The sequence below is a fragment of the Glycine soja genome, chromosome 3 (assembly GCF_004193775.1).
Source record: "Glycine soja cultivar W05 chromosome 3, ASM419377v2, whole genome shotgun sequence".
NCBI classification, from domain to species: Eukaryota; Viridiplantae; Streptophyta; class Magnoliopsida; order Fabales; family Fabaceae; genus Glycine; species Glycine soja.
This window is the reverse complement of record NC_041004.1, coordinates 43114542-43128723: the sequence shown is the minus strand read 5'-3', so window position 1 is coordinate 43128723 and position 14182 is coordinate 43114542. Positions and strand designations below refer to the sequence as shown.

The 14182-nt window shown below is 29.5% G+C and overlaps 1 protein-coding gene across 1 annotated transcript; it reads left to right on the top strand.

The window, feature by feature from the left end:
• The first annotated feature begins 8565 nt into the window (after window positions 1–8565).
• LOC114405308 lies at window positions 8566–9093 on the top strand. The gene has a single exon (XM_028367900.1). It carries the CDS (start codon window positions 8566–8568, stop codon window positions 9091–9093), a length of 528 nt encoding a protein of 175 aa, XP_028223701.1.
• Window positions 9094–14182: the final 5089 nt, after the last annotated feature.

Genomic DNA, 14182 nt, shown 5'->3' with positions numbered 1-14182 from the left:
TGTGACAATTAATTTTGATTTAATAATTAATTTGTTGACATATATAAATTATGAATAAAAATCATAAGTTTCATAAAAATGTACATATGTAAATAAATTAATTATTAGATAAAAATTAATTGTTAAATAATTTATTATGTAAATTTACATGTACATTAAATATATATTAAAAATTTTAATATTATATATATAGTGACATTAATTATTTTATTACATAATTAATTTATTAACTCAGTTGGTTAGAACGTTATGTTAATAACTTAAAAATTACAAGTTTGATTCCTACCTATGAAATAGAACGTTATGTTAATAACTTAAAAATCACAGTTGGATTCCTACCTATGAAAGGACAAAACTAAAATTTCACATGTTATTATGCTGGGTGTCCCAGCAATTTGCATGGTGCCAGTCTTCTAGTTTCACTATTTAAGGACTTTCCTTTTGACAAAAATAAAAAAGTCTTTGTTTTTCCTAACTTGGCGTCAGTGCATTTGTTGGAATTTCGTGTTTAAAATAGTTGACTAAAAAAATTCTTGTGTTGTGAAGATGGTTTTTCTCTACCACCCTTCTTGTGTTCCATATATATATGCACCAACAACAAAGGATCGTGATATGTCCTTCCCTATATTCTTTTCTCCTTCGTAATCATTTTATTACCTCTACTCTACAAAATTATTATTCCTTTCTTTCTTCCTACCTACCAGTGTGTATGTTCTTTTCTTGAATGAATACTTGTAAATGTCTATGTTTATATCCATATATATTCCAATCCAAAGTTTGATTGTCAAATAACAAAGACACAAAAAGGATGGAGGACTCCATGAGATTAGGATTCATGGCTGTGGTTGCTGTATCTGGAAGCATGGCCTTCTTGGTTCATCAAGTCCATAAACGTATACTATCTAAGTTCATGGATATATTTGAGTGTGAAATGGGTGGTGTCTTAAACGCACATGGCCAAAAGAATTTGTGTGGTCCCATTTCCATTCCTTAATTTCAACTTTAAATTACCATTTTCTTTTCCACTTTAGTTCTAAATTCCTTATGTACTTGAAATTAAAAGCTTATGTCATAGAGTTTTCATTTGCGTTTGCTAGGATCAGAGAAACATCAAGCAAAGAAGAAGGTGCGGTTTGCAAAAGAAGCATTGAGAAACAATAGTTGTCGTAAAGGTGATAAAATGATTAAGATAAGGCTGCAACGGATCAAAGCTGAGGAAATTTGGGTGATGAAGAATGTTCAGAAATGGAGGCATGGGCCGAAAGAGGACATGATGCCTCCTAATAGGGCAGTTCTATACAAGGGAATTATGAAATATAGGAAAAGGAGTATTTAATTATGGGATACTTCGATTTTAGTTTTTTTCTTTTTTCAGAAAAAACATCTTTGCTATGGCGGCTACTTTGATGTCTTTACAGAGACCCATTAAATTTTCTTAATATAATAGTATTCTATAGTTGTTGTTTATATTTTTTCTACAGTATCACATTAGCTTTATTATTTCATGGAGTGGTGCCTACATCTACATGGGATTTAATCTCCATATTCTGATTTACGGATAAACATATATTAAAAAATGTCTGTTTTTTAAATAGATTTCAATAATTTGAGTTATCAGTCCCTAGTTCTCACTTAGGAGATATATTGAATTTACCAAACCCTATTGTATTTTTTAGAAGTTGATTTTGAATTTTTAAATTCGTTACTCTTAGAAAATTGAAACAAAAGGGTTATTTTTGAAAAATATTAGGAACACATTATCTAATACACTCTTTTAACACATTATTTTTTATTGATTAAAATTTATTAGAAGTGATAAAATTTTGTGGGTTTTATATATTTAATGATTCTCTCCCCCAATCTTATAATTTTTAATAAATTTTAATCAATTAAAGAAAATTTTAAGAAATGTGTTAGATAGAGTGTTTAAATGAATAATGTTTTAAAGTATATATATATATATATATATATATATATATATATATATATATATATATATATATATTAAGTTTAATGAACAATAGGGGATCACTAATTTAGTAATTTCTATAAAAAAAATCAATAAAAAGGAATGTATTCAAAGTGTGTTAAATAAAAAAAAAATGTTTGATATTTTTCCCTTCTTGAAAAATAACCGGTCATTTAAGTGCATGCCATATATAATTGTGACTCGTAATGGTTCATTGTATAAATCTTGTATTTTCCTCCCTCCATTGCAAATTTGAAGAAGCTGGATTAGGGCTTATCTTTATTGCCCAAACCCAAAGGATGCCCACTTAAATTACAACACTTGCCAGAAATGAGGCAGCAAACTTTGATAAAAGCACGAACAAGGGAAGAATCGGATTGCAATATCACTTTAGAAATTTCAATAATACCAACCAATAGCAATTTGATATGCCATATTAATGCACCAGCACCACTAGCTAGGACTTCTACAACTGTGTTGCAAGTTGCAACACACGTACTTAACACTTAACAGGGACAGTATAACCAGACTTAATTAATGAACCAATGGCTTACACAAAATTGCTAATTGTTTATTATTGGTCAATAAAAAAAATACACGCAGATAATCAGATGCATCATGTACAACCCCACAGGGTTCACGCAGTAATACAAAGCTGCTCTGTTGTGTTTTCATAATGTGTAAAAAAAACAATTGATGAATAACAATTACACACTGTCAACGAAATTAGTCCTAATGAGCTAGAAAATACTGTAATCTCTAATAAATAAAAAAGTGATCTCTAGTTCAAGAAAAAAAAAAAAAACATCATCTACTACATAAAATATATATTAGACAATTATTTTTTTTGTCAATATCCACTTAGTTTCATTACCGCTGACCAACATTTCAAGACAGCAAAGCTCCACGCAACAGAAGCATTAATTGTGATCTCCATCAATACTCCAAGCAACTAAGTACTACAGTACTATTATTAGCCCCGCAGTGGTGAACCTTCTTCGTCTTCAAAACCACACGCACGAACCCAGCTTTTGTCAGCATCCTTTTGTTCACTTTGTGGGTCTTTTTATCCCTTGAAGCACCCTGACAGTCACTACATGCTTTTTTTAGTCAACGGTACTGTGTGGAAATTGTGTAAAGAAGTTTTTTTTTACTGTTCGGTTCACTTCGATTGTTCTGCTGCAATCTTGATTCTATTATCTTGAATGAGTTTATTTTAGAATGTCTGTGGGATTACTTGAATGAATTAGAGCATTTTAACGCTCATTGTTTAACGAGTTTTTTTAATTTTAGACATCTTTGTTTATTTTTTTTTTACTATTGAAGATGATTTGCGTATCATATTAAATTATTCAATATTAAATTTCGGACGTTTATATAAGTAACGATTATTTATGGGTGAAAAAAATATTTTCTTACCATTTAAGGGGAGTAATTCAACAGTAACTTAAAATCATACTATTAGTAAAATATATATGAATTATTTAATTATGATGTAATATTATAAAGGTCAATTAATATATAAGATAAACAACTTAATCTAAATAGATTGTTTAGACCACATAAAAATAGATTAAAAAACTCCACATAAAAATCCTGTCCAAACATTAAGATTACTAAAGTGAATAGTTAACTCTCATGTTTTTTTGCTAATTGTTGACTTGAAAAATCGATAAAAAAAAAAAAAAAAGTTAAGCAAACATGTTTGTACAAAAATATTACGTCAAACTTATTCTTTTAGGTGACTTACACAAGCAACTGCGTTGTGGTCTTGTAGATGCTTTAACTAGTTAATTATGAAATTACTAAAATCAATCACGAATGTATTCTAAATTTTCTCATACTAAATTAATTAATGTACTTATATCATCCCTAAAATTATTACTAAATCAATATACTAGTGTATAAGTGTGGAAGTAAAATCACAATTAGATATGAATGAGCAACTTGAGCAACATACAAGTAAGAAAAACACACAAATTTAATATCTTAAGGTTTTATAATGAAAGTGATGTCAAGTTCACTTGTTTGGTGTGCTAGAAATTCATTGGTGAAAATCTTTGAATCTTTCAACACAATCAAGTATATACTTCAAAAGGTTATATATTAACTATTATTTTAATCTTGTGGATAAAAAAGAAAAAAAACTAGTATTTTAACCTATAGTATTGCACATAATAAAATTTCTTACCCTAGATGCACTAGTAGTCCGTAGCAGTGTTGTTGAGAAAAATGGACCAACATTTTTCTTCTTTTTATTTTGGATAAATACTCAATTTAGTTATTGAATTTGCAAGACACTGACACTTGGATTCCTAAATTATCTAAAAAAGTGTACCTCAATTTATAAAAAGTACGATAAGTTTATCCTATTGTTAATTTTCTCCATTAACTCAAACGGCTAAACTTATACAGCATTGCTAGACCTATTTGTCATCAAAAAAATGTTGTGTCTTAGAGAGGTGGAGGGACTAAATTTTCAAATGCAACATTTTCTCTCTTCGGCCTCTATCGTTTCCAGGCAACACCATTCACTCTCATTCTCCCTCTTTTCCATTCTCATCACCATTGTTGTCACCGACCTTGGTTTTGCAGCCACCACTGCCTTCACTTACAACATCACCTACGACAAGCAAGCTTTCGCCACTAACAAGTGAGGCTTCCACCATTGACTTTCTCTTCCTTCTTCCCTAGCCTTTGCAACCCATGAATAATTGAATCCAAACTTGAGTCTTTATTTCTCTTAGAAAAGAAACCCCAAATCCATGAACTCTTTTAGCTCCTCAAATTCAAGGTTTGACAAACTCTTGATATCCCTCATTTTTCTAGTTCCATTGCTTAAGATTTTTTCGTTCTTCTTAGAACATAACACATTGTGAGGCCCAACCTGTGTTAGATTTTCACCAAGGTTTGAGTTAGTGGCTTCTTTTCTCGAGAGAATGGTTTGAAGCTCTGGATGGAGAAAAAGAATTAAGTCTTGGTGAAAGAGAATCATGATTGAAGCTTGTTGTTCTCATGGATAATTGGTCACTCATGGATTTGGTGTGGCCATTAGATATCGTTGGTGACATGCGCATACATGGTGATGGTGTTGTTGCCTTACTAGAGGTGGATGATGGAGAAGTTGCCACATGGAAGGACCTCCTTGGTGGCTTCCAGCGACACAAAGGGGTGCCATCGGCGATGGTGGCAATGTCGTTGGACCACAATGACTATTGTTGAGATTTTGATATTTTTTCTAGCTTGAGATTATTTTTTTCATTTTCATTTGGTTCTTGTTATATTGATGATTAGTCAAGTCAAGTATGATGCACTCTCGATAATGTGTATTAGTTTGATGTTGTTTATGTTTTGAGAAATAGCCTCAATTTGGCATTTTAGGATATGCATGATTTGTGAAAGGAAATTTCAGCAAGGGGAGATCAATGGAGAGGAAGTAGGTGGCAAGAAAAGAAAAAGAATAAAAAAATTGAAATGCAAGGTTGTCGTCGAAAATCATTTTTGGAGGTGACAAACAGTTATTAGAGGAAAAGAGGTGGGGAAATTTGGTGTAATAATGATAAATTGGTCCATTAAAATTTTGGTAACAAATTAGTTCATTCCATTTATCACCAATGTAGTTATTTATTTGTGTACGTGATGTCACATGTGATCAAGTCTCATGACACCTAAATAAATCTGTTTGGATTAATAAATGAGAATTAAGGGTAAGATGAATTTATTACACATTTTACAAATTAAGAGAAAATTTTATTTTTCGATAATTCAAGGACCCAAGTGTTACTACTTTATAAATTCAATGAATAAATTGGATATTTACTCCTTTTTTTTTCTCTCGAGGAACCAACATCTTATCTTGGCTTCGTAGGCCACTAATAGGAGCTAGAAGTTTAATAGCAATATACTAGTGTTTAAGCATTCGCACTGCACGTAATAAATGTTTCGATCTTTTATATAACTACTTTATTTTATTATAAATATTTTTAAATATATAAATTATGTAATAATTAAAATCTATAGTAAATAAATAGTTTTAAGCATACAAATTTATTTTAAATTTATGATAAATAATTTATATTATGTTATATTGTTATTTTTTAATTATTGATTTAAAAAAACAATATTGAAATACAAATTAAAACTAAAGACGTAGAAAATGATAGGTTGAAAGAAATAAAAAGTTAAATTCAAGTTAAATTTTAATGGATATTAAAACTTGAAAGCATGAGAGGATACGTCAAATGTATGTTAAAAGTGTATTTGAATTTTGAATATATATATATATATATATATATATATATATATATTATTTTCTATGTTACAACTTGTTAAATTATTCGGTTCAATTGATATTAAAATTAAAATCATAAGAATAAATATCAAATTAGGGATGACAATGAATATGTATGACCATTTAGGCAGATATTCCATTCCGTACATGCACTTAAAAAAAATCATACCAGAATCCATGCTCGAGTGGATAATAACCTTAGTATTTGTGTCATTCCCCGTTGTATACCTAAATGCCTATACTCGTTATCCACATTTTAATTAATTATGAAATTTAATAAATAAAATATTGATTGAAAATATATAATATTTTAAAAATATAATAATAATTAAATTAAAATCTTGTTTAAGAATATTTACAAAACTTCATAAATAGAAAATTTGAGAAAAGAAGAAAATAAAGAAGGTAATATTTGCTTGAATTACGAAACATGATTTATTTCTTAGCAAATAAAGATGATGATCGATTTCTATAAGCAGGAGGATTAGAATCTAAAACAAATAAAGTTGCATTGCTAGAGGCATCTAGCTTAACTAAAAAATCTGCACTTTGGTTCCCCCACCCGCAAGGTGTGTTGAAAGGAAAGTTACCATTGCCTGTGAATGAGGTTCATGATGGAGTCTAAGAATGCTAGTATTAATAAATTTATTATTAAATACTAATAAATGAATACACATACATTATTAATATTCCAAACAATATAATAATTTAATATTAATAAATATTACCTTTGGTGTTAAATATAAGAAGAAGAAAAACACATTTTTTATAGTGTTAAATATAAGAAAATTTAATTATTTTTAATCTTATTTAATATTACTATTTCTAAAATATCTTTTATTTAATTGAGGTGTTAATTTCAATGACTCATTCTTATCCTTGATACCAAATTTTAATGAATGATAAGTTGGAAAAAATTCCTTTTAATTGAAATTGATGCACTTAACTATCTTAATTAGTGTGTCATGTTTTCTTTCTTTCTTATATTTGAGACCATAAAAAGTATAAATTAATTATATAATTTAATATTAGCGAAAAATATGTTTGGGGGTTCATGTAAAATTTTAAAAGTATTAATTTCATCCTCGTAAAGATTTTCGTATTAATTTAGTCACTATAAAAATAAAATATATTTTTGTTGTTCTTCTCTTGTAATTCTAATAAACGGTGATTTGAAGTGATTAACAAACTTATATATCTAATTTGATTATAAATTAATTAAATAATTTGTAGTGATTAAAATCTCGAGAATGAATTAAATAATGTCTGGTGTCTTCTGTGTGCGTTTGACAAAGTGAACAACAAAAATAATTAAATTGGTTAGTCATATAAAGAAATCGTCTAATGAAATTTTCACTAAAAATCAAGAAAAATATATTTTACTTTTACATAGATCAAATTAATACAAATTTTTTTTATGAAAATGAAATTAATATTTTTTAAATTTTACGGGAATTCCATACATATTTTATCCATTAATATTTAATTACATTCATTAGCATTTATTAATATTAATAAATAAAATTAATTTATATTCGTTAAATTTTTTATACAAGGAATTCATTAAATTTTTTTATACAAGGAAATGAATCTCTTAAAAGCAATTTAAAACCAGAAATATTGTTTCAATTTTTTCGTCACATACAAAAAAGTCAACTTGTTTTTGTAAGGATTATCTTCTTCAACCAAAATTGAGTTCCGATTACATATTTTTACGTTTAAAAAACAAATTCCGGGCCCGATCAGGCCGCATGGATGAAGTGTAAAGGAAAAGGACGTTATTTGTTAGAGTCCACGTCTTCTTCACCCTCTTCATTTAGCTACACTCCCTCACGCATATCTTCTTTCATTTTTATTTTTTTTCAATTCCATATTTCACGTCTCTCCTAGTAATGCCCCTCACATCACACCTAAATTCTACTCACAAAATAAAAATCCTTTCACACCAAAAAACCAAACCCATTGCTGTTAAACCCCGTTCCCTTCAAATTATGCCCCTACCCTATTAACTCAATCTTTCTTCAATCTTTATATTACGTTCAAGCTTCAACCAATTCTTCAACAGTGTTCAAGTAAAATATCTGCAAAGCCTTAGAATATATCTGTGTTTGATTTAATGTTAGGTTAAACCGACACACTAGTTTCCATACACGTTTTTTAAGAAATAATAATTCTTATCTTTTAATTCAACTGACTTTCAAGGTTAAACCAATCACACCCATAGAAAGAAAGAGCCGACACGGCTCAAAATCTGAAACCCGAAATCCAAAAGCCTAAAAGACTGAATCTTTGATCGCCCCCACGGATGTCGAACGGTATAATTCTCAGGCAGGCAGGTGGGTCGACGAACCGGCGACAGCCGCTGCAGCAGCGGCGGCCCTCGAAGGCGGCGACGCGCGTGGGGGAGGTGGTGGGAGGCACGGCGGCGGAGTGCGTGGCGGTGTGCTGCTGCTTCCCCTGCGGCGTGGCGAATTTCCTTCTCCTGGCAATCTACAAGGTCCCCGCGGGGCTGTGCCGGCGAGTGCTGAAAAAACGGCGGCACCAGAAGATGCTGAAGGAAGGGCTGAGGAAGCCCACGCGCCGCCACTGCTCGTGCGGGTGCTGCGACGACGTTAGCGGGTCCAGAATATACCCCATGTGCGCCAACGACGCCGTTGACGTCAAACGGCTATGTTCGACGACGACGGAGCTTGATAACAACGATGACGCCACGCGCGCGCTCGAGAAAGAGATGTGGGACCAGTTTTACAGCACTGGGTTTTGGAGAAGTTCTTCTAACAGAGAAGTAAGAGAAGTAGAAGAACCCTCCCAAATTGCTTCAAGTCCAAGTTGAAAGAACCCTACTACATACACAATTTGTATGCGCAATTTTCATTTTTTTATATTGGGAATGCACCTCTGAGCTTTTTGGTTCATCACACTCAACTTGTTCATATTTGGTTTTGGTTTCCAAGACTCTTTCTTTCCTTTTTCTACTAGTTTGTGTTGCGTTTTCCAATGAGCTTTTTTTAGGTTGTGTGCAAGGGTGTCCTTGTGTAAAATATGATCAAACTTTCCAATGGTGCACAAAATTTTATGCCGGTAGATGAATGTATCGTAGATTTTCGATTCAACTTTGATGAATATTAATGTTTAGAAGGGAAAAAGAGAAGATGCAGTTTCATTGATTGATATCCAAAACCTAGTAGGATACTAATTTCTGGTGTATATTTTTAGTTTAAACTAAAAATATATTTCTGGTGTATATTTTAGTAATCATGTTATTAGTACTTAATATTTATGAATGACTATTTTTTATTGGAAAAATTGACCATTTTTTAAAGCATTTTCATTATCTCAGTTTTTCTTATTAAATATCACTGCTTAGTAAGACTTTTTCATTGAAGTTGGAACATTTGGAAGTACTACTTCTAGAGTAGCTGCTGCTTATATAAGCTCAAAGTTTTTAAAAATTCGTGAGTTTCATGTATTTTTATGAAGTAGTGATAGAATGCAACGAGGTGAAGTTATTTGAGAGACAGAGACCTATTCAGTGAAATTTTTACAGAAGCAGTTATTTAAACCGTAAAAAGTATATGAGTGATGTATTGTAGTAAAATTCATTGAAGAATCTCAAAAAGGTAAAAAAAAAAAAAACTGGCTTGCTGAATGGAAATGACCATAAAATATCATGTTAGGTTAAGTTAATTCTTTTAGGTTGAATTATTATTTTGGTTCATTAATTTATTATTTAGGTTTAATTTAATTTTTTTAATATTTTATTCAATTTGATCCTTTAATTTTTTAAATTGACTTAATTTGATCATTTAGTCTAAATTATAATAAATAACATCTTATGACAGTTTAAAATCATTACTAAGTGATTTTAAATCGTCATAAAATAGATATTAAAAAGATAATTGATTTTAAAAATTAGACACTAAATTAAATCAATTTTAAAAATTAAACTTAAACAATAAATTAGAGAACCAAAATATAGCTAAAATTCTATAAATTAATAATGTTAGGACCAGAGAAATTTATTAATTTAGAGAGTTATTAATTTATCAATAAATTAATAATTATTAATTTAAAGAATTTTTAAGTAATTATACTGTACATACCAAATAAAAAGACAAATTAATCTATGTCTCTTAGAATTATGTTACAGTGAATCTTGAGACTCAACTTAAATTAGTAACTAATGTGCTCATATGCATTGGATGCAATAAGAAAAGTTAGGATAAGCTTCAAATAAATTTGAACTTTAAAGAAAAACAGACAATTATTGAATCATACTTCAATAGAGTGTAATATATATTTCTTCAGTTTCTATGAATTATTAATTTATGATTTTCTTGAAACCGAAAATTATAAAGGGATCTCACAAAAAATTATTATCTTATTATTTTATCGAATTTTTTAATTTTTTATATTTATCCAAATCGGGATCAGACAAATTTATTATTTTAGAGAGTTTATTAATTTACTGAGTATTAATTGAGTATTAATTTAAAGAGTTTGTACTGTACTAATTTAACCATTGTTTTATAAGTTTAACACACTAACTTCATTAAAAAATGTCATATCTAAAATAGTACTTTTAGCCTTAATTTTAATTCCACCATTATTGCCTAATAAATGATTTTATTATTGTGGGCATTATGGGGTTTTAATTTTACAATTACACCTGTATATACGTTTTACCTGCATCGAAGGGCCGCATGTTGATTGGGGTAGTAGTAAGTCATAACCTATAAGATTAGAGGCACAGAAAGATGTTGAAAAAAAAAATAGATATTCTAACTTGTGAACAAACTGTCAGTTTCGCTAATGGAGACCAATTTAGGTGAGATTATCACGAGCATGTTGCGTTGCGCTTATTTTCCTTTTTAATTGTGTTTTCCACGTAATTTGAATGTAATGTGTGTGATGCGGATGAACTGAGACACCATATACATGGCAATAAAGAGTCTCTACTCCAAGATATAAAATCGATCTAATAATAAAGAATAAGAGACTTTTAAGGATGAAAGAAAATGAAGAAGGATAAAAATTGATAAAAAAAAAAAAATCGCTGTCTAATCTATGAGACCCTTGAGTTAATACAGGGTGCAACCAAATGGGGGGGTCCGGGCGTGCTAAACATCCACGTTATACCATTTGTCTCCCTGTGAGATGGGACCTTGTAATTTGTCTAGAGACATGGATACCACGCTTCCTTTGTACCATTCCAATTTTTCTTTCTTTGTTCTCCCCAATGTTGTTCTAAAATTTCCCTCCCAATTATTCTGATGCATTGTTTTGGACGGTACCAGTTAGGGGCCAATGGGGATTCAAATAATAACGCTGGAATACTAATATGGGTAAAAGGCATGTCTTGTGGAAATGATTCAGTACGTGGTAGTTGCCATCGAAGTACTAAGATAATGGTCATTAGAGATGCCAAGTACAAGGGTTCACAACATGGCTAAACACAAGTCATTAAATGTTATGTTACCAGTGCTTCATTGAGTCCTGAAAACAGAAAATTCGACAGAAGAAAAGGGAAAGAAAAGCCAGTTATTTGTGAATAGTGTTGATTCTTTGACAGGAATTAGAAATAAATAAATTTGCATTTTCTAAGTCATCAGGTGGTACAATAGTCTCCCCAATGTATAAGTATGTTTGGCTACAAGTACAAGTTGGAAAGATCAAATGTAATTTTATTAATGAATCATCATCTTTTTCTTACCTTCATATTGTGTTAAATTATTGAATTTGTCTCATTTGATAATAATTTGACGGATAACTAAATATTAACAATTTTAGTAATAAATTATAAATTTGGATCTTAGACTATTTGTTGGTAGAATCTGTAGTGTTATATATGATTATACGATTGAAGATCTCTTAAGGAGATTTGTTGTATTTTTTTTTAATGATAAATCTTATTTTCAAATCTTAGATAATTTTTTTAGATTTTACATGCACTTCATTTTAAATATTTTATTTAATTATTTATTAAATTAAATATAATTAATTAAGTAATTGATTTTAATAAAACATTAAATAAAAAATTATAAATATAATTAATTTTAATTTTTTTTTCTTTTCAACTTCCACTTTTAATTTTTTCTTCTCTTCCTCCCTCCTCTTTCCTACAAATCAACACTTTTATTATATGATCTATATAAGATTAGAGCTTCAATTCAAGATCTTTGCTTAATATCTAGTATTAAAGATGCTTTATTAGTCTTGTTTACTTTTATATGTGCCTGTTATGTGCTATAAACATTCTATAAGTAAATGTTGCATATTAAAAAGAGTGATAATTTATTTATTAACTAAAATGGCTGGTTGATAATAGACTTTACTTGAATCGTATTTTAAATTGATCAGAAGTTTTTGTCGTAGATGAATTTCTGAATAGATAGTTTACAACTGCTGATGCAAATGAAATTGATATGTTCACTAGTTTTTTTAGTGTCAAACTCATCCAAGCAAATATAATCAATAAGTTTTTAAATAATTTATTAACAAATGGTACATATATAATATCACTAGATGATATGATCTGGCACAACTATGATCAATAAATTGGACGGGATTGTTAAGGATTCAATTTGTAACATGCTATATGGGCCAATGCTTCTAAAAGTATTTTCCGTACGTGAAGCATTCTGAAACTCATCTATTTCTAGCCACATATTTGAACGAAAGAAAAAAAAAATCTTAGGTAAAACTAAAATATTCACGAGGATTTTGCTTCTTTATTAGTATTTGATTTTATGCAACAGCTGTACCATGCTAATTCTAGAAGGGACGATGACTTAAAACTTAATTGCCAAAACCAATGACATTAAAGAAAAAAGAAAAACCCAAAGCATATACTATAGAAAAAAAAACATAAATAATATAATTAACCAATGACCAAGTGGAGAATGAAAAAGACTAGAAACAATTCGAAAGGCAATCGACGGAAAGGGATACTGTTAGCAATCAAGTTCTAAAAGAGGTTTGAAAATTATTGCATCTCCATCTTCAGGTTATGCTCTATTTTTTTAAGCTTTTGCATTGAACACATACTTGAGAGTTGAGTCAGTTGAGTGTCTAAGTGTTTGCAATTGAACCACCATAAAATCCTCTTTTCTCAAAGATACTAAAGTGCCTCTCTGCCTCTGGTGACCTCGTTATTTTCAAGCAGAACTACAAACATGTTTTTACTTTTGAACAATAAACTGGTAAATATAAATAAATTCATTTAAAAATTATTTTTGATCGAAATTAAGTTTGTAAAACTAAAATAACCTAAAATAAACTTACAAATACGCACTAAAATTTTATTGCTTGTCTTGAGCTGAGAGAATGAAACTGTATAGAATTTATCAATATATTATTTACCCTTTAGGCTAAAATCCTTTTCCCGGTGATTTGGTTGGTTGTGGTCATACCGTCATACTAGTTATGTTGATGGTCCATTTTCATGAAACATTTATTTATTCCCGTAAAAAAATATGAATGGGGTATCTTTTACGGTTCTGCTCATGCGCTGATCGACCTCCAGTTGATATGCACCAATATCACACAAAACCCATCCATGTTTTTAACTTTTGGCTCTTTCGGTTATCAACCTTTTCTTTCTCTTTCACTACGTATTGATACTAATTCATATATGTGTGCACACTTCATCCTCTAACCAAAAATAAAATATTAATATTAAAAAATAATTTATATTTAAGAATAATATATTAAAAATTAGTTTATTTTTTATTTAAAATAATAAAGTGTAGATTTTAATTTTTATGTACTATCATTGTATTGTAAACAATTTTATACAGAAAACTAATTAGAAATCATCTTAAATAATAAAGTATTTATTTATTACAAAAACAAATAATATCTAATACGATAATTTGTAATTAAATTACTGATGTATTTAAATTAAATTCTAGTGCAAAATT

What these genes read in the sequence shown, in the direction of transcription:
- LOC114405308 (XM_028367900.1), top strand. Translation starts at nt 8,566, where the DNA reads ATGTCGAACGGTATAATTCTCAGGCAGGCAGGTGGGTCGACGAACCGG.